Source organism: Sordaria macrospora, chromosome 2 (genome assembly GCF_033870435.1).
Source record: "Sordaria macrospora chromosome 2, complete sequence".
NCBI classification, from domain to species: domain Eukaryota; kingdom Fungi; phylum Ascomycota; class Sordariomycetes; order Sordariales; family Sordariaceae; genus Sordaria; species Sordaria macrospora.
This window is the reverse complement of record NC_089372.1, coordinates 5,738,032-5,756,798: the sequence shown is the minus strand read 5'-3', so window position 1 is coordinate 5,756,798 and position 18,767 is coordinate 5,738,032. Positions and strand designations below refer to the sequence as shown.

Below are 18,767 nucleotides of genomic sequence, written 5' to 3'. Positions count from 1 at the left end.
TGGAGCACTTCTGTCAAGACTGTCCGGCCTTTTGTTCCTTTCGTCAGCCAGGTGAGCCAGGCAACCAGGGCATCAACTTCACAAGCCATCGAATCAAAGAGGTGAGAGCCCTCATTTTGTGGGCGAGACTGGGACCGGAATTCGCTTGGATCCGAAAGACCCTAGCAAAACACGCCAGAACACTGCACTCCCAATAGAAGCACATTCAGTCGCTCCTTCCGTGTGTCGGATCATTCCCGCCTGCAAATTTTCCGCAGTCGCGTGCGTCGTTGTTGCCAAAAAGAAATCGACGACCCCTCATTGTCCGAGAAGATTCTTGTCCTTGAATTGTTTCCCTACAACAAACTCCAAGAATCAGTTGCTTCGGATTCTCGCGGACAACAACAAAGTCAAAAACACATACGAACTGACACTGCATCGGTCCAAGCGCACACACGCTACCCACACCACGCAGCAACTGCCACACGAGGGACCGAGCATACCGTACCTACACTGCGTCATTCCGTCTTGTCGGCTTTCACCATTCGTCTTATACGACACCCAATCTTTATCTCGGATCAATCTCCAACCAATTGTTTCCATCTTCAATTGTCAAGTTGGACAACGGCGTTCACCGTATTCTTTTCAGATTTCGGCAGTCGGACAAGAGTGGACAATTGCCCCACGTTTTTCTCGGCTTCGGCTCAGCGCCCCAGAAAAAAGAAGACAGCGCCAACGGCCAGCAACCCAATCCACTGTTCAGCCCACTGTTCCGCCCACTGTTCCGCCCACTGTTCTCCAGTGTCCACCCCCTGCGCCCTTGCGACATTAAAAACCTACCGCCTGCCCCCGGCCGACCGACCGACCGACCGAACACCGGAACCACAATCCCACGGTCCAATCCACCAACGAATTCCATCCAAATCACACGCCATCTTATCAGATCCTCCTCTCAGCGGTCTGTTCCTTGGTTGGCTCACTCGGTTGGCACCTCGGTTCCCGTCCTTTGTGCAACATCGATCTTTATTCAATCAGTAGCGACGGCAACACTGCGATGGCGGCTGTCACTTCTGCCGCTGCTCCCCCCATGGCCAGTCAGATGACCTCGGTGTCCATGTCCATTGAGCATCAAGTGCAACATCATCATCAACAACATCAACATCTCCAATCTGATATGGACCTATCAGCCCTACAGCAGGCAGCATCATCATCATCATCATCATCATCATCATCATCATCATCAACAACCACAGCAGCCACCTTTGCTAAGCGGGATTCTCCGAGTGCCGTCTCGACCCCTGCCTCTTCGGCCCCCTCTCCAGCCTCAAGCTGTGGTGTCTCCACTCCGGCATCATCGACTTCCATCACCAACACCAACCTCACTGGCGTGCCTCCCATTGCGCCCCGTCCCAGTGTCGCACCCAGACCTGCCCCCATCAGAGCCGCCTCCGTATCTAGCCAAGGAGGTGCCATGTCACCCGTCGACTGCCCTACTCCTGGGGGAGGAGGTCCTTTGAGCATGACCAGCAAGGAATGGGTCATCCCTCCCCGACCAAAGCCTGGACGTAAGCCTGCCACCGACACTCCCCCTACTAAGCGCAAGGCACAGAACCGCGCTGCCCAGAGGGCTTTCCGAGAGCGCCGGGCCGCCCGCGTCGGCGAGTTGGAGGACCAGCTGGAGGAGCAAAAGGAGGAGCATGACCGTGTTGTAAGGGAGCTGCAGGGTCGCATCAGCCATTTCGAAGTCGAGGTACAGACCCTGCAGTCACGATGCCGCTGGTTGGAGGACATGTTGGAGAAGGAGAAGCAGGCTCGCAATTCGCTGAGGAATTCTTGGGACAACATGTCGCCGCAGCAGTCCATCCTACCACAACAGTCCAACGGCTATAATCTACAGCAACAGCAACAATCCACGCAACAGACTCAGCTTGCGCCCAAGGTAGACTCCGTTCCTATTGCAGAGCCACGACCAACTGCCCAGCCCTTCTCTATTTCCCAAATCATCTCACCACCCGAGGAGGTTCCCCAGTCTCCGCTAGACGTCACTTGCGGTAGCTGCCAGAGCAGTGGCCCATGTGCCTGTGCCGATGAGCTTCTGCAAAGTTCCAATGTCTTGATGGGTTGCGGCGGATGCACTCCTGAAGGAAGATGCGCCTGTCTAGAGGAGTCCATCCGGGTTCTTGCGGCTGCTGACCTCAAGAGGCCACTACCTCCCAGCTCGCCCGAGATGGGTCCTGATGAGAAGAGGCAGCGATCTGATGCTGGCGTTGAGAGTGATGAGTTGGCAACAGACTTTACTGCCTTGTTCGCTAAGAAGCCTGAGACAACGGTACCAGATATGACTCCTCTGCCAGCTCCTGTTCAGCAACAGCAACAGCCTCAGTCACATCCCATGGTCTCCGTCGAAATGCAGGACTCTTGCGGATTCTGCAAGGATGGCACCTACTGCGTGTGCGCGGAATCCATGGCCCTCTCAGCTGCCTCCATGACCGTGGCCTCCGTCGTTCAGCAAGTCCAGATGCATACACCGCCGCCATCGGAGAACGATGTCGTCCCCATGCCTATGGAAATCACTGCAACGGGTGCGGTCAAGCTACCTAGCTTTGGTTCTCTCAACCGCGCCAGCAATGACGCCCAATCTAAGCCGCCCGTTAAGATCGGTGGCTGTGGTCCCGGCGGTCCCGGTACTTGCGCCCAGTGTCTAGCGGATCCCAAGTCCGGCCTCTTTTGCCGCTCCCTCGCAGCCAACTTTGAGCGGAACAGGCAACAGAACGGCGAAAGCAGTAGCGCCACTCCCCCGTCTGGGTGCTGCGGCGGTGGCGGCCCTGGTGGCGGATGCTGCAAGACTGAGAAGCCCGATGACGACGAAGACGTCGTTGTTCCCATCAACCTCAACCGCTACAAGAACATCAATCAACTGCCTGCTCCCACACCATCCAACCCCTTCTCTTCTTCGTCGTCTTCCTCCAACAATGGCACTGCCAGTAATTTTGGACTCTCCATCCCCTGCGCCGAGGCTTACAAGACCATTGCCTCTCACCGGCACTTCGAGGAAGCGGCGGATGACATTGGCTCATGGCTGCCCAAGCTTAGGGCAGTGCCTGCCAACCCTCCGCCATATAGGGGAAGCGTGAGTATGCAGCAATCATCGACGGGCAAAGCGTGGGCGCCGATCGAAGTCGAGGCTGCAAGTATCATGGCGGTGCTGAAGGGCTTCGATATGAGGTTTGGCAAGGGACAGTGAGTGAGGTGAGCCGTTGCTAGCCTGTTCGAGTGTTTGCATATCAGCCTCTACGGGGATCTGTCGGCATTCGGAACTTGGGCTGTTGGTAGCCCAGTGCATGCCGGCTTGACATGTTGACAGCCCAACATGTTCATGTCCCGCTACCCATCTTGTCCCGCTTCTCGCGGAATAAATGACAGGTTGGCGGGAAGAGGCGGAGCGGAAGGCCGAGCCAGGAGAGGACGCGGGTGAGGAAGGGCAAGAGGGGCTCAGGCCTCAATTCCCTCATGCGGCCATACCTGCGGCCTACTCAATCTCATCACATCATCACGCATCTCACCCCGCCAGGGGGGCACTTCGGCCAATCCTGTTGATCAACGTCACTCATCTTGGTCACATATTGCGACCGTTTCTGTAGCTCCCGCAGCTTCCATTCATCTCCATTCATCTTTATCCCCTCATATCTTTATGACCTGCGGCTTTGCCCAACGTCTTTAACCGGTCGCTGCCGGCCGACTGCGGGCTGGGTTGATGAGTGGATGGGGAAAAAAGGCATTTTTTGGCCTATCATCATTGTCGTCGCCGTTCTGTCACTTGCGTATTTGACAGTTATGCTGCCGGATGGAGATGGCATTGAATGCTTCATGCATAGCATACAGATGCAACTGGATGGATTGAGACGGGAGAGGAGGGGTCGACTGGAAGTTGGTGGTATCGGTGACTGAGGGGAAGGAGATACAGTCTGCTCGATAGAGCCGAGATGTACATGGGAGTGAATGAGGCAGACGCGATTGCGGTGATTATTCGGTGGTGTTCCATGACCGGAGGGACGGACTCTTCAAGGAACTGCATGATGAGAGTACGAGGGCAAGATGAAAAGCATGGGAAAGGAACAGGGAAAAGGGACAAAAGGGAACACGAAAAGGGATGCGTGCAGTATCTGGATTATTTGTTATGGGACTACTTGCATGCTCTGTACCAACAATCATTGTCGAGCGTATTGGGCGGGTTGTCTGCTTTCGTTGTCTTGGTATATCAATGTTTATAGCTAGCATTCATGGTTCTTTTCATACAATGAATAGTTGCCACGCTGCACCTTATTGTTCCGTTTGGCCGATGTTTGCATACAGACATACATACACACGCGCAAGCGTAACGATCTTTGATGCCGACCAGGTGAACAGGCGTCCCGGAGAGAGAGAACCATACGCAACAAAGGTACGGACGTGAGATCAATATGTAGCAAAGACAAGGAAAACTATTCCCGCACCGGTCCGGCCTAGCTCCGCTTCTATTTTTCGGCCCCGGCCTCGGTTGGCGGTTAGCATGACGCAGGAGAAGATGATGATTAACCAGTGTCAAGTTTTAGGTCCGAGTCAAGTTCAAGATTAGGTAGAATCGGAGTCAGAACCGTGTCCCCTGGCTTAGTTACGCCAGGTAACCATTGACAGAAGCGGTAGTTGACAACGAACACAGACACTCGATTTGGAGATAACAACTGGCGGTGAAAAGGTCATGTTGCAACAAGAGAAAAAGAACATAAGAAGAATAAAAGGTAGAAGACAAGGCAGAAGACAAGGCAGAAGAAAAGGCAGAAGAAAAGGCAGAAGAAAAGGCAGAAGAAATCATCGTCAAAAATTGAAAGACGCTTTATCTTACTTATAAACATATTAAACCTAGGAGGTCAGGACGAGGACTACCTCCCGTCTAGACTAGGTAACTGGTAGGGTATTAGACTTAGAAAAGCGGAACGGCCAGGTTGTCTGACTCCGGGCCTCCGTGCTAGACTTCTAGTGATGGGAGTATGGAAATATACGATGCATATAGAGTAGAGCTGTAAAGGTACTTTGAAGATATTTATTTCCATATATCTTCCCAAATGTTTATGTACATTGTTCGGATGTTTTCCCTTGGGTTGGCAGACACTTTCCGTACGCTTGACATTGCCCACCGAATTTGCAGACTCTTCCCCAAAGCGGGATATACTATCTACCTGTTTCTAGTACATGCACCTAGTCTGATTACCATCTGTCTGCCGCTTTTATTTGCCACGTTTCTGCTACAAAATTTTCGCTTTGCTCCTATCCTTCCTCTGAAAAAAGCTTCTGGTATTTTCTCCCCGTGATCCGGTCAGGAATCACTTGTCCTTCAATTTCCATCCAATTCGTTCTAAAATGGTTTCTCAGTTGTGTCGTCTGTTCGGCTTTTCGTTTCTCGGCGAGTGTTGTCGCATACCAGACATTTTCTCCTAAATTCCTTGTGTTTTGTTGCGTAGTGCATGGAAATATAAGGTATATTGCCTGACTCAAAGTCGTCATTGCTTGTTAGTTCCCTTCTTTTCCCTTCCTTTTTTCTCCCAAGTTTATTCCCTTTCCTTTTTCTATGTCCCTTTTTCTCCATCCGTTTTGACATTTTAAGGATCCCCTTATTTTCAACATTCTGCCTTGACACTCCCTATTTTTCTCGTCAAGAGCCCGGACTATTAGGACTAGACATTCCCCCTATTGGCCCTGAATCCGCCAGTCTCTGTTTTTGATTTTTCATTTCATATATATCTACAATGTACATATGTTTGTTTAGGCCTGGGACACTTGCATGGCATGAGCTGCGTTTCAGCCCCTTCTGATGAACGTGGATGATTCTATGATATGTAAATGTCCCCTTTCCTGCCATTCTCCCCATGTTTTGTGGCTTGTCCTCTTCGGTACCATTCTGTGTGAATAATTACCGGACTTTCTTGCCAAATCATGGATCTTTTTTTCCGCATATGTGAAGTTCTCTTCTTTTTTTCTTCGTTTTTAATTGTTTCTTGACGTTCTCAGTCCCGCTGAGAAAATGCTCCCTGCCGGTTTTCACAGGTTCTCGTTTTTTCTCTCCGCTTTCCTTCCATATTCTTCATTTCTCCCAGTGAGATACAGACTCACCAAGTAAACTGTACCACAACCTTACCACCAAAACACCCTTACCACCAAAACACCAACACCGGAGTTCGGACATTGTGACCCGTAGAACTCGTGAGACATCGAAAGCTCTCAGACCTCCAGTGACTGAACCTCGGCAAACTCTCTTTGGCGCCCTTCTCAACACCACCCTGTCCCTACCTGCCCCTCCGACTTCCCCAACTTGCCTTCGCCGTCACCCCATAGCTCCAACCCCGTCAAGCCCCACCAAGCCCCGTCAAACCTCCCGGCCGGGTCCAAACTTACCCGAACTCCCCAAAGCTAGACAAATGCTGTTGTGTTCCCGATGATGTGTACGTAGCACACACGTAGCTACACGTAGCTACATGACGACACAGCAGCAAAGCAGACACGGAGTACCACTGTGACTCTCCGTCCACGCGGTTTTCTAGCTTGCTACTTAGCTAGCTCTGAGATTTCACAACTTTTAGCACATCTGCTCTTGTCCTTCTTGACATTTCTGAAGCGGTGTGAGCTGCGTGTTCGTGAGAGTAACAACTCTTGTCAGCTGGCACAATGAAGGTACTAGTCCACGTAGACCGTGGAAGATGAGGAATTGGACGATGAAGCCATGGAAGACGTCAACAACCATGCTAGTAGCTTGGAAATCAGCCAACACGACTAACGGGATGGGCAGATCCGCCGGAAATGTCTCGGGAGGAGTGTGGAGGATTCGCCCTGTGTTTCCCAGGACTTGCGCGTTTCGTCTCGTTGGCCAATTGCTCAGGTAAGGCGAGCAGAGAACACTAGCTCGATAGCTTAGCTGGCAGAATTGCTAGCTGGCAAGGTGTGGTGGACGGTGAAACTCCATGAATCTGGGTGGGTGTAAGCTTTTGTGGTCGGTAGGACTGTCACCGAGGCACGACATCGCTATTTTCCCAATTCTCCCTTTGACTTGTGAAGTAGGAGTCATCGGACATATCCGTGACGACGTAGTACAGCACGCGGGCGTGTGCGCGTGGACGGCTATCTCGAGCCCAGTCTGGATGGACGAACTGACTAGTCGTCTTCCATGATTTCCACGAAGCGCAAACTGGAAAGGGTGTAAACGAGTTGACGAGGTAACCCGGGAGCACAATGTGTACATTGAGACGTTGATCGTTCTTCGCTGGCATATTCGCGCCTGAGACATATTCGTTGTCGTCCTTCCGTCTTGAGACATGCTTCACGTACTTAATGTAGGTCGTATGTGGGTTTGTGTTTGTATTACCAAGCCCGAAACCTGTTGCCGTTAGTAAATGACTTATCAGGAAACAGACGGGTACCTGTCATTATCCAGCAGGGCAAACATCTCGGACGATTCGATTTGAAGCCCGCCAGGTGCCTTGATTGCTTCCTCTTTGGAGGCCGTCGAACACACACTTGAGCTTTGCCAGCATGAAACGACGGTCAAGGGAATTGCCCATTCAGGCTGCTCAGGCAGCTGCCCACGTTCAGGCACAAGCAAGCTAGCATGGTACCTGCCTCCCAGTTTCTCGGCTCTTGGTACGGTCTGAAGCCAACTAAACGCTTCGCTACCCAAAAGCAGCCTCATCCCGCCCGACAAGCAAAGCAGGCGCAAGAGATATATGCGTATGCGGGTTATAGCCTGTTTGTAACCTCGATGCAGCGGTCTGAAGATAACGAACGGTGGTGAGTGAGCCACGTAGGAGGGACCCCGGACAAGAAAAGGGGGATGAAGTCGTATCAAAAGGCTTGAAAGGCGGCTGGGAGGCCTATATAAGGCAACTATCACAAATGAAACAATTTTCCTTGCGCCGTCGAAGCTGGGACCCGGCAACAATTCCATGCTGCCCACAAAGTGGGACGAGGTGAGGAGTCTGACGTGCAGAAGTGCAGGACTAAGGTATGGACTAAACCCATATGCGCCACATGCTTATGAGCTCGGGATGGAACGTCGTCACGAAAATGGCGGTAAAGGTGCCTGACTAAGGTATGTGGTGCGTGGCCCGGGACCCGACTCGGCCGGCGTGGCATCGGCGCGGCGTGGCTGGGGAAATGGAGACCTTCCAAGACCTCCGCAACGGAGCTACCAAAGCCGCCGTCATCATGAACTTCCAGGTGTGGATGAGTGCGGGATCTGGGCCGTCACAAAAAGACAGCACAGGAGTCGCACAACCACACCAGCAAAAGGTGCGGCGGAGCAAGCGCCCTCGCACAGCAGGACCCTCTGATATGTCTCTGGGATGGAAAAGAGGCCCGGACACACAGACGGGAGCTTGTCCGACCCAGATGGATCGATGGTGGGGAATGGAACCACAAGCGCCGGCCATGTTGCTGGACCCTTTTGTTGACTTGTCCATCTGCCGGCCGTGTTGCTGGACCCTTTTGTTGACTTGTCGTCCATCTGCCGGCCGGGTCACCGCCGCGATGGTGCACGGTATGCGGTCTCGCCTCGCCTCGTGTTGCCTTCCTGCTGCAAAATGCCTGGAATCGTGATTTCAAGAAGTCAAAAGGATTCACCTCGGATGGCGGCCAACAATGCTACCATTGGCGGCATTGGCCGATCGTCCCTGACCTTGGCTTGGAGGGACGGGAAACATGATTCCAGAAAAGAAAGAAAAGAGGACGAATAACCATCGGAGGATTTTGATATACCGGCGGCAGAGACAAGCCATGGGACTATCAAGCGGACATAATGAGGGCTTCTGATTGGACAGTGAGGCAGTCTGAGAGGGTGGTGAACATGGTGGTAGTGAACTCTTTTGTGTGTGGATGTGAGTTGGCAACCAGACGATGTTCACGATGCTGGTGGTTGCTTCAATGTCCCTGTTCAGGTAGCCGAAGTATCTCATAGGTGATGTCTGTAGGGAAGAGTACATGCTTCAGGTACCTGCTTCCAAAAAGAGGCCAAAAGCAGGCTCCTGGGGTGGTCTTGGATCGTGGACGACTGGCATTGGACCATTTGACAGCCGGGTTGCCAAGAGCCGCACCCAAGCAATGGGAAGCTGTGGGGAGATGCAAAAGGGCGGGGGGCGAAAATGCAAGGCCAGCTCAGCAGGCTGTGTACATGGCTCAGCGAGTGGCCTATAGGGTGGTCCAAGGACATCTCATGCCTTGTCCATGGGAGCAAGCAAGATGCGAAAGGGGGATGGAAGCGAAACAATAGGAAGAAGAGAAAGACAAACACGATAACGGAGACGGATAGGAGTACCCATAAGGCAAGCCTTGTATAGTGTAGGCAAGAGATGATATGTATGTATGTAAGTGAAAGGGGTGTGATTCAAAAGGGAAGAGGCAGCTCACAGCCGCCACCATCTGGAAGATCGATATGGGGATCAGCATGTCTCTATCTCCACCATCCTTGCTTCTCGACTTCTTTGATATTGACCGGGATCAACGCCGGGCATGGACAGAAACTGCAACTGCGCATATCGATAGCTTGGAGGGAGTGTATGAGCTGGCAGTGTGGCCGGTGCTCCGGTAACCTCGTAACCACATTCGTGATGATTTCTCGTACTGTACCTCGCTCGTTCTTAGCTCGGACAGTACCTAGATTTTGATTTCTCGGAAATTGGTGCAGTTCGGAGGAAGAAGTCTGGTTGAATGGGCGGTGGACTCGGGTCAACTCGAGCCATCCATCCATGCCTTCCTTCCACTTCCATGGCAAGCCGATGCTGCTGAGATTGGGCACTCGTCCGCAGTCGTCAGGCACAGCAGGGAAAGGGAAGAGCAAATGTCCATAGCAGGATTCATCCGCATATCTCCTCTGACCGGTGATCCGTGATCCGTGAATATGCGTCATGGGAAAAATGTTTTTTTTTTTCCTTCTGCGCTTGGAGAGGTAGGAGGGGATGATCAAGCTGAAATACCGTGTACGATATCTCGGCGGAAGACGGCGATTGGAGACTGAAGGTCGTCGGTGTCAAAGTCGCGCGTCCAGTGCTTGTCATGGGACTCCATCTCGGTCCATTCAGCTCAGACAGCTCGGGATGACTGGCGGCAGTGTCGGTCCATCCAGATACAGCAGAGTAACATGCTGTCCACGACATCCACCTTTGATGGAAAGCATCCGAAGCAAGCGGACGAAAAGAGCCGGAGAGACAAGCGCAAGCGTCAACGCAAGCGCGAATGAAACGAAGCACCTTCCCACCTCCCAAGGCAGCGCAAGTCACGTCAGGCACATGTCGGGCCGTGGCGCGAAAAAAGAGGGAAGGAAGTGGGTGAATGGAAGCGGGGCAATGGAGTTTAGGAGATGAGGAGGAGGGGGACGGAGGGAGCCTCAACCAGGAGCTCTTTCTATCTTTCTTTTTGACACATGCAGGAGCAAGTGGGTGAAATAAAAGATGCAGAATTTGAAATGAGCAAGGAGACGGGAAGTGCAGTTGCGGCAAAGACAGTCGAGGTGTCGAATGAGGCCCGTTTGTTAGCTATACCCTTTCGGATATCAGTCCACGAATCTGATGTTAAGCCATGATTGTCAAGCTGTTGGATGGAGGGGAATTCAAAAGAGCTTCAAGAGAAAAAGAAGGGACAGGGATTGTAGCGTGGCAGAGAAACATGCCAGTGGACCACTCGCTGCAAGTGCTCTGACTTTGAGTGACAGTGAGGGGAAATCCACCAATCTCCAACCTCACAGGGCATGACTCCAACTTGCAGGCACGAGCTCCAAAATGTCCCGCATCGCAAGCCGCCAAATCCAAATAGGAAACAAGCGGGTCTTATGGACCATCCGTCCCTTACCCCAAGTCCGGTACATCGCTCATGTCACTCTGATCACCTCTTCTCTGGTTCGACCACACTGTCGCGGCAGGAAGGCAGAGGCGCCAGGTCGGTCAGGGTGCAACGAGACACACCTCTTTTTTTCCTGTTGCGCCCTCTCGGCTCTCACTCTCTTTCCAGTTCGGTGGGATTGTGGACATGATGAGGAAGATACTGTGAGAAAGGGTGAAATACGGTAGATACCCGATATTCGTCTCATCCACATGATGACAACTTGAGGTTGCGTGAGCAGACTGGGAGACAATGTCAACTCAACAACTCCTTCAGCGACAGAGGCAACCAAACTACAACCAAACTACAACCAAACTACAACCATCATCAACCCACCATTTATTTTATCTACTTCCTCTTCCCGCTGCCGTGTACTTCCCAACCCAAAGAGGGAATACTTCCACCATACAACCCCGTCGAGGTACTTAACCGCCGGGAGGGTCCACAAGACACTCTCGCCCTGTTACAACCGCTGTCTGTTGCCCTGTCTCCCTGTCTTCAACCCTGTCGTCGCCCTGTCAGTCTCAAGAGTCCATCCACCAAAGTGTCGCGCTGTCGACCATCCCGTCCCCGTCCAGCCGTCCTCGTGCTCGGCTACAGTCCCGTTCCTCGCCCATCGCCCGCTTCAGTTAGGTTGGGTCTTTTTCGGATCGCACTCTTCCCCCTGAGGATCCATCCAGCTAAGCCCCAGAGAGCCATATCGACCAGGGCCATCAGGGCATGGTGTGGTGTCAGAACTTTTCCTAGCGACCGATCAGCATCCTTTTCCTCTTGCAGCTTGGTTCAGGTTCACCTTGCGTGCCTGCTTTCGAGGCGAGACCATCAACACCTCCCCGTCCCTGTTCCCAAGACAAGACAAGACAAGGCGAACTCTTCCTTGTTGACTCTTCACTTCAGGTCTTCAAGTCCCGACCCGGCCCCAGGAATCGGCCAAAAGACCACAACCACCAGGGCAACAAACTCCGGGATCGCTGTCCATCCGTTACCCAAACATCCATCGCGTATTCTCAACTGGGACCTCACAGCTCACGGAATCAACCTTACCTGCCCTCCCTCTCCCCGGGCGCGGACCTCTATCCATCCCTGCTCGCTTGTTCGTCTCGATTCGCGACATCAACCAGGGCCCAGGGCTCGCCTTGTTCCGGTTCCCAAGACAAATATACCTACATATCTCTTTCCTAGCTTTCATGAACATGAACTGTTATACCCATCTTTGATACCCCAAAACCAAACCGTTTCCAGGCCGAAGGTGGTGCAACTCTTCCGTCCGTTGATATCGATCTCATCCAATATCATTAGCGCCTTGTCGAGCCGAGCCGAACATCCCCGTCACTGTTATTAGAACGCCAACCTCTGTCGTCGTCGTCGTCGTCGGTAGTGCATGGTCGACCACTTGGACCCTTCGTTGTTGCATGGTCCCATTATGATATCCATGCAGCGTTCTCTTTCTTCGCCCATCAACGTTCAATCGTCGCTGCGTATGTCGGGGAAACCAGAGGATCATTCCCCAAGGTTGAGCTCTCTAGTCCCGTTGCGCTAACCCATGTCCTTCTCACGAGTAGCTCCATCTCCAATACAGTCTCCTCCGGCAGCGTCGAGGTCGCCAACTCCGTCCCCTTCGGAGAGTCATGTGGACGCCTTGCACTCGCGAGCACCCCGAACCAAGAGCCCGTCTCGCGCGGCCAAAGACGCAAACATGAGCCGTCGCAATGACGACCTGTCCAGGCGCGGACCTGGTCTGCAGATGCCTACCACTCTTCCCAGCCGTCCAATGCCCACCATCGAGCAGGACACAGAACCGTCACCAGCGCCTACCCCCAAGGACTCGTCCGATAGTCTCAACACCAATATTGGAACCGCCTCTTTGTCGTTGTCGGACAAGAAACCGACCAAGCTCAAGTTTCCGCGGCCCTTGTTGTCTGATGTTTCACTTTATACTCAGCCCTTTTGGAGCCCAGAGAGTGAAGGAACAACCTTGGAGGAGCTGGCCCATGTTGTTCGCTTGTCCAAGTACCAGGAGCGCAAGCGCGCAAACACAAGGATCCGCCTGCAAAGGAACCTCATTTCGACGGCGCTTTCGGCCCGCCTCATGAGGTCTGGTGAGATGGCCCATCGCAGCTTGGTGGATTGCTTCCGTGGAGACGACAAGAAGACGTTTGCATCCTTGTACAATGCAATCATCGACGTCCGCAAGAGTTGCGATGAAACCCGTCGATATGCCATGCTCGAGCCCGATATGGAATTGGCGCAGGCGCCAGGTCTCACGTCAACCGAGAGCGTTGACACACCCACGGGATCCGTTGCGGGCACCACCCCAGCACCAGGGAGTGTGCCATGCTTCCTTAACGAGCTGTCTTCGGAGTCGCGAGAGACTTTATTGAGTGTTCTGAACCAAATCAGGACGAATCCCGACTATCTGGCGACGAGAATCAGTTCCTTGAAAAGCACCGAACTTGCGGCGCTGACAAAATTCCATCAGACCATGGAGCCAATTGAGTCGGTCCTTCCGTACCACAGCCGACCAGCTGGTCGTGGTACTTCGGGTATGCCGGGCTCTTCGACTGCTGTTGGTTCTACCTTCAGCAGCTCCTCGAGCGCAGTGGGCGCCAATCGGCAGTCGGCCCAGGAAAGGAGCGCCATCGAACGGCTCCTGTCCTTCCAGAGACATGATCCCATGTCGGCCTTGATTTATACTTGCTTTGCTAACTCTGCAGGCCCCGACAGCGCCGAGGACCAGCGCAGGACAGCTATTTGGGCCAACGTCTGCGCTCGGCTGATCTGCAACCCGGCCACTGGCAGTGAACAGACCGTCATGTCTATCTGCAATGTGTGGGTTTCCATGCGCGGCTGGTCCGGAAAATCCAACATGGAATGGTATCTCATGAAGATCCTGGAAGAAGGAGCCTTTCTGCTCGACCGAGCTGAAGACCAGCATGGAACCCGGTTCAATATTTCGGATTGGAGTTCCAAGGATCAGATTGCCGCAGAGGAGTTTTATGCCAAGGCTGTGGACGAGCTGTTCGATGTTATCGACGACGAAGACAACACCGGTATCCCCGAGGGACTTGTCGAGCTAGGGAACGAAATCATCAAATGCCTGGAAAAGAAGTACCTCGAAGCTACCCGCAAGTGGCTTGTGGCCAAATTCCTGTTTTCGACCTGGCTGCTCGGAGTTATCATCCACCCAGAGGCCTATGGGATGATGGCGGACTATCACATCACTGAATATGGGCGACAGAAGATTCTCAAATCCGTTGCCATGAATGCACAAAAACTCGTTATTGACATGCTCCATAGCAAGACTCCAGTGTCTATCCCGCCAAAGGTCCGAGGGCATATTGAAAACATACAGAACCGGTTTAGAAGCACCAAGTATCAACCCAAGACCCGCCTCTTGCCCGCTCGATCCATTACGTCCCTTCGAGAAACAGCAGAGGTCCATCCATATTTGGTCATGAGCCCTGCCGATCTCGCTACTATCGCCAACGCCCTCTTTCCAGATCGGAGACCAGCGTCAGTTTACTCTGGAGGTCGCCGTTCTGGAGCGCCGTCCGTATCCAATTTCTCTGTGGTATCTCAACCAATGTCTGTGAGGACAGCCCCTAGCGTCCAGTTTGATGCTCAGTCAATCGTCAGTACCAGCGCCGAATCGATAATTAGCGATATAACAACATCTCGAGAGCCCCTTCTCGAGGATGGCCCTGGGTACTCTCCTCCGCCTTCAAGCGCTCCAAGCTCTTCGGTCAACTACGAGGATGACGGGTACCGACTCCGTCTCGCCCTGCATGAGATGTCTCAGGTCCTCGGGCAGGACGTCTTGAACGGCTCTTGCCACCCTTGCGCCGAGCGCTGGGCGGTTTTGTTTATCTCGGGCAACGGCAGCCAACTCTCAACGCATATGACGTTCGATCCCGATGATGAGGTCGAAGAAGAGGCTACCTCCTCCAACACCGATAGCGAAACCGACGAGACTGACAACGAACGGCCGACATTGTACAAAGACTATCACCAACTTCGGGACGCGATCCTGAAGTTGGTTCAGGAATATGAGATTCCTCAAAATTTGGAAAACAGTGGCACGAGGAAGCAGACATTTAGTAACCGAGCATCTACTCTCAAAAAATACAGGTCCAAAAACCATATTGCCAGCAACATGGGTAGCCGGAATCCATACAATAGCTATCATTCACGAGCCCCGAGCATTACCAGCAGTTTGTCTGACACTTCCAGTTGGGGAAATGGCAAAGGGAAGGAGCTACCAGAGGCTCCAGAACCCACATCACCCCTTATCGCCATGCTAACAGCCGCGTCCTCCCAATCCCGAGCGCAATCGGATTTCGTGAATGCTCACCTTTACTGGAGGACGCTTCAACAGCTTAATGCCCTTACATCTGACTCTCTGCGCAAGGACGGCTTCGCAACGTTGCTGAACATTTTCTCCCGCGGTCCACGAGACTCAATCCGCAAGTCCGCTGCCGCCATTGAAGACTACGATGCATGGCTTATCTGGCTGAAGCAGAGCCAAGAGCGCGCCGAGGGTCTTATCGACTCAATGATGTGCCGGCTTCGTGCTCTTCGTGACAAGATGTGGTACGTTACAGACGTACGGAATTCCGCACCTTATGACGAATCACGGAACGTCGCAGTCGCACTTAAGACCATGGGGATGCCTCATCGTTGGAGCTCGTTCCAGCGGGTCAAAAGCAGGATGCAACGTGGCCCAGCCTCCAACTACCTTTTTAAGACCGAATCTCAGATCCTGGATATCCTCGCGGCGCCTGAAGAGCAAGGTGGACCCAACAAGCTCCGTGACGAACAGGCAGAGAAAACCGCCAGGTGGCTGCAACAGTATGAGGTTGAAAACTTCTGTTGCGGGGAGGAGAGAATCCATCGCTTCTGCTGCGAGGTTGACAATTGCATCAACAAACTGCTCGGTGACAGCATTGTCGACGGGCCGGTTCTATGGTCCAGTGAACTTTTCACGCGGGATAGGCGGACTCTTGAGAGCAGGCAGGTCAACCGTCGCGACCGAGACTTTGACACACAATCAGTCTCCTGGGATGACTCCATCAGCGTCATCAGTGACCCTGAAAGGAGATTTACCCCGGGGATGCGCGGCCGGTCATCCAACAACAACCTGCGAGCTTTGTCTGGTCACAACTTGAGTCAGCTATCGTTCGATTCCTCCAGCCGCTTTAGCTACTCAAGAGCCAGCACAGCAATTTCCGAAATTGACGGTTCGGACTATTTCGGTGCATCGTCTCCGGTTCATCAAATCGATTCTCGAGAGACGTTCTGGTCACCCTTCCACCACCGGCCTACATCCCCGAGTACCGTTACGTCCAGAGCTCAGTCGCCCACCACAAGTGTAACCAACTTTTCCGGCTCCTTCAACCCTCCCAACCATCACACAATCCCGTCCAACTCGCAGCACTCGATAGGTCGGTCTGGCGCCTCTGTGTCATCTTCAAACGAAACTGTCTTCCAGCAGCGCCAGTCAGAGGAGAAGGCTCGCTTCCTCGGCGAACTTCGCCAGACACTGACCAGTCTGATTCTGTCCGACCTGGGTAACCTCGTTTTCTCTCGCGGTTCGGAAACGGACGCATGGTTTGAAGGCCTAGGTCAGGATTGTATCGATCGCCGAGAAGCCATCCAGCGCCGTAACCGCGAGGCCCTGGGCAAAGAGAAGAGAAAGTCCGCCTCCAAAGGTGGCCTCAAGCAACGGATCCTCGAAAGGAAGAAGAGCTATACCGATCTCCGCGATGGAGTAAGCGAAAAGGGGCCATCGGAGACCCAAAGTCCTGTTGCCGAGGCAGGTGGTTCGGGTAGTGTTCATGCAAGCGAGAACACTACCTCCAACGAGCCTTTGTCCGGCCAGCGGTCTAACCGAGACGGAAAGAAGGAGGCAATGCCTGATTTCCCGTTCATGAAGTCCTACCAGAGACTATTGCGCATGTTCTGTGTACACCCGAACCCGTATGTGAAGCTCAACGCTCTCCATGAGCTACAGAACTTGATCAGTGCATCCCTCAATTCGGGATCCCGGCGCTCCCGCTTGGCATGGGGGCGATCGGATCTCGGCTCTGCATCTTCAGCTACCGAGGAGCACGGGGTCCAAACTCGCTCGCAACCTATCGACGACGCAATTGACAGCTTCAAGGAGCGGCGCTCTCACGCGCTCATGCAAGCCCCGACCTTTTCGGGTAGCCATGGACATGGTGGCAGAATGCCTGGCGGAGGGCGAGACGCCGACACCCGGTCCGTCGTGTCTGTCTACCCTGCCAACACGGATGCCATCGCCAACGTCCTGCAAAAGCTCTTCCGTGATGCAGGTATGCGTCCCAAGACTCTCTTCCGCGACCTTCAATTCATCGCGGCTTTTGTCTCTCCATCTATGCTAGACAAGACCGAACGAGGCAAAGCATTCTGGGACGCTGGACTTGCCGCACTCAGTCTCAAGCAGGAAGTATGTCGGACCATGGTCGAAGTTGCAGACGAGGTAGTTAAGAATTTCACCACGACTCGCAACGATGCATACGATCACCGCACCGGTAGCGGAACAGGAGAAGAGCCAAGCGGCACGCAGACGCCCACAGCCGATAAGCCATCATGCCCCTTCAACTCGCCACCATCACCGCTTCCTCTCACCACGCACTCCCTCGCAGACGCTGCGCGCATGTGGACGATCACGGCTAAGGAAGGAGATCCCACCGCGCAGCGCGAGCTGGCTATCTTTTACCTGTCCAACCCTGAGCTGGTGGAGCGTACTACCCTGCCGCTTAGCAAGCCGCGGGAGGTGTTCAAACAAGCTGTCATTGACAAGTACGGCGGCGGTGGTGGAAGGTCTGGTCCAGGTGGAAGCAGTTCAGATGAGGGCTCGAGGTTTGCAGGAATGGGGATGGGTGATGTCAGGAGCGATCCGGCGTTGATGTGTTTGGCCATCCATTGGATGGGAGCGGCGGAGAGCGGCGGGGATGAGTTGGCGAAGACTTTTATGGCGCAGCAGATGCGTTGATGTTTTGGGCCTAGGGGCGGTGTGAGTTAAGGCATGGGCTTTAATGCCTAGCCTATCTGTGTCCGTCGTGGCGCGTATGCGTGTGCGTGTGCGTGTGCTGTTGGATAAAAGCCGGACTACTTCTGGAAGTTTGTCCGGCACGCTGTCGTTGCGATCTCCTCTTGAGTTGAATTCTTTTTTTTTTTTTTTTTTGGGAGTTTTCTTGTCGCTTTGGTTTTTGGATTCCCCTTCTCTGTTTTGCATATACCATCTGCTCGTCATATACCATCAACGATACACTAGGGTCTTTACATAAACCACCATGTACACTCATCACTGTCATATTTTCTGTTCTTCTCTTCTCGATGAACCTCGTTTGGAGTTCAACATTTTGGATAGGATAGCTGCAGCGCAGCCTCAGCTCGGATTTTCTGGTTTTCCTGTCGTCTTGAATACCCCTTCTTGCGTATACCATTTCCCATCATCATCATTTGTGTTATCGGTCATGTCACGTCATGTCATACAGTGTCTCATGTACAGGGTTTTCTCTTAACTTATCTTGGGTGGCTATCTGCTGTTTTTGTCCTTGTTCATCCGGCCGATTGAGTGCCAATTATGTTATGTACCGGGAGGAGGGAGGGGATGCCAATTATCAATGGCAACTTTGTCGAAAGCACACACACACGCACCCGCATACGGGCAGAATTGAAGGGGGTTTTGTACAATATTATGAGCTATGAACTTGGAGGTAGTGTGAAGCAGAGTGGGAGGCACACTACTGGGAGGTGAAGCAGGGGTTAGGGGATGACGGAGGTGAATAAAGAATTAAACGACCATTTGGTTCATGATTGTGTTGAAATATGTGATGGTGTCGAGCTCGGTGCTTGTGACTGTTGAT

General features: G+C 53.0%; 3 protein-coding genes across 3 annotated transcripts; 2 read left to right on the top strand and 1 right to left on the bottom strand.

The window, feature by feature from the left end:
* Positions 1–1,153: 1,153 nt before the first annotated feature.
* On the top strand, positions 1,154–5,060 carry SMAC4_05127 (uncharacterized protein; the record flags this gene model as incomplete). Its single annotated transcript, XM_003346819.2, has 2 exons — positions 1,154–4,420; positions 4,572–5,060. The coding sequence occupies one exon, from the start codon at positions 1,154–1,156 to the stop codon at positions 3,221–3,223; it is 2,070 nt and encodes a 689-aa protein (XP_003346867.2). The 3' UTR covers positions 3,224–4,420; positions 4,572–5,060.
* A 1,877-nt stretch (positions 5,061–6,937) lies between these two features.
* On the bottom strand, positions 6,938–7,617 carry SMAC4_13336 (uncharacterized protein; the record flags this gene model as incomplete). The annotated part of the gene is made up of 1 exon (XM_066091377.1): positions 6,938–7,617. The coding sequence occupies exon 1, from the start codon at positions 7,322–7,324 to the stop codon at positions 6,938–6,940; it is 387 nt and encodes a 128-aa protein (XP_065946290.1). The 5' UTR covers positions 7,325–7,617.
* Positions 7,618–12,571: 4,954 nt separating this feature from the next.
* Positions 12,572–17,890, top strand: SMAC4_05126 (uncharacterized protein; the record flags this gene model as incomplete). Its single annotated transcript, XM_024655692.2, has 1 exon — positions 12,572–17,890. The coding sequence occupies one exon, from the start codon at positions 12,572–12,574 to the stop codon at positions 17,888–17,890; it is 5,319 nt and encodes a 1,772-aa protein (XP_024511539.2).
* Between the last annotated feature and the right edge of the window lie 877 nt (positions 17,891–18,767).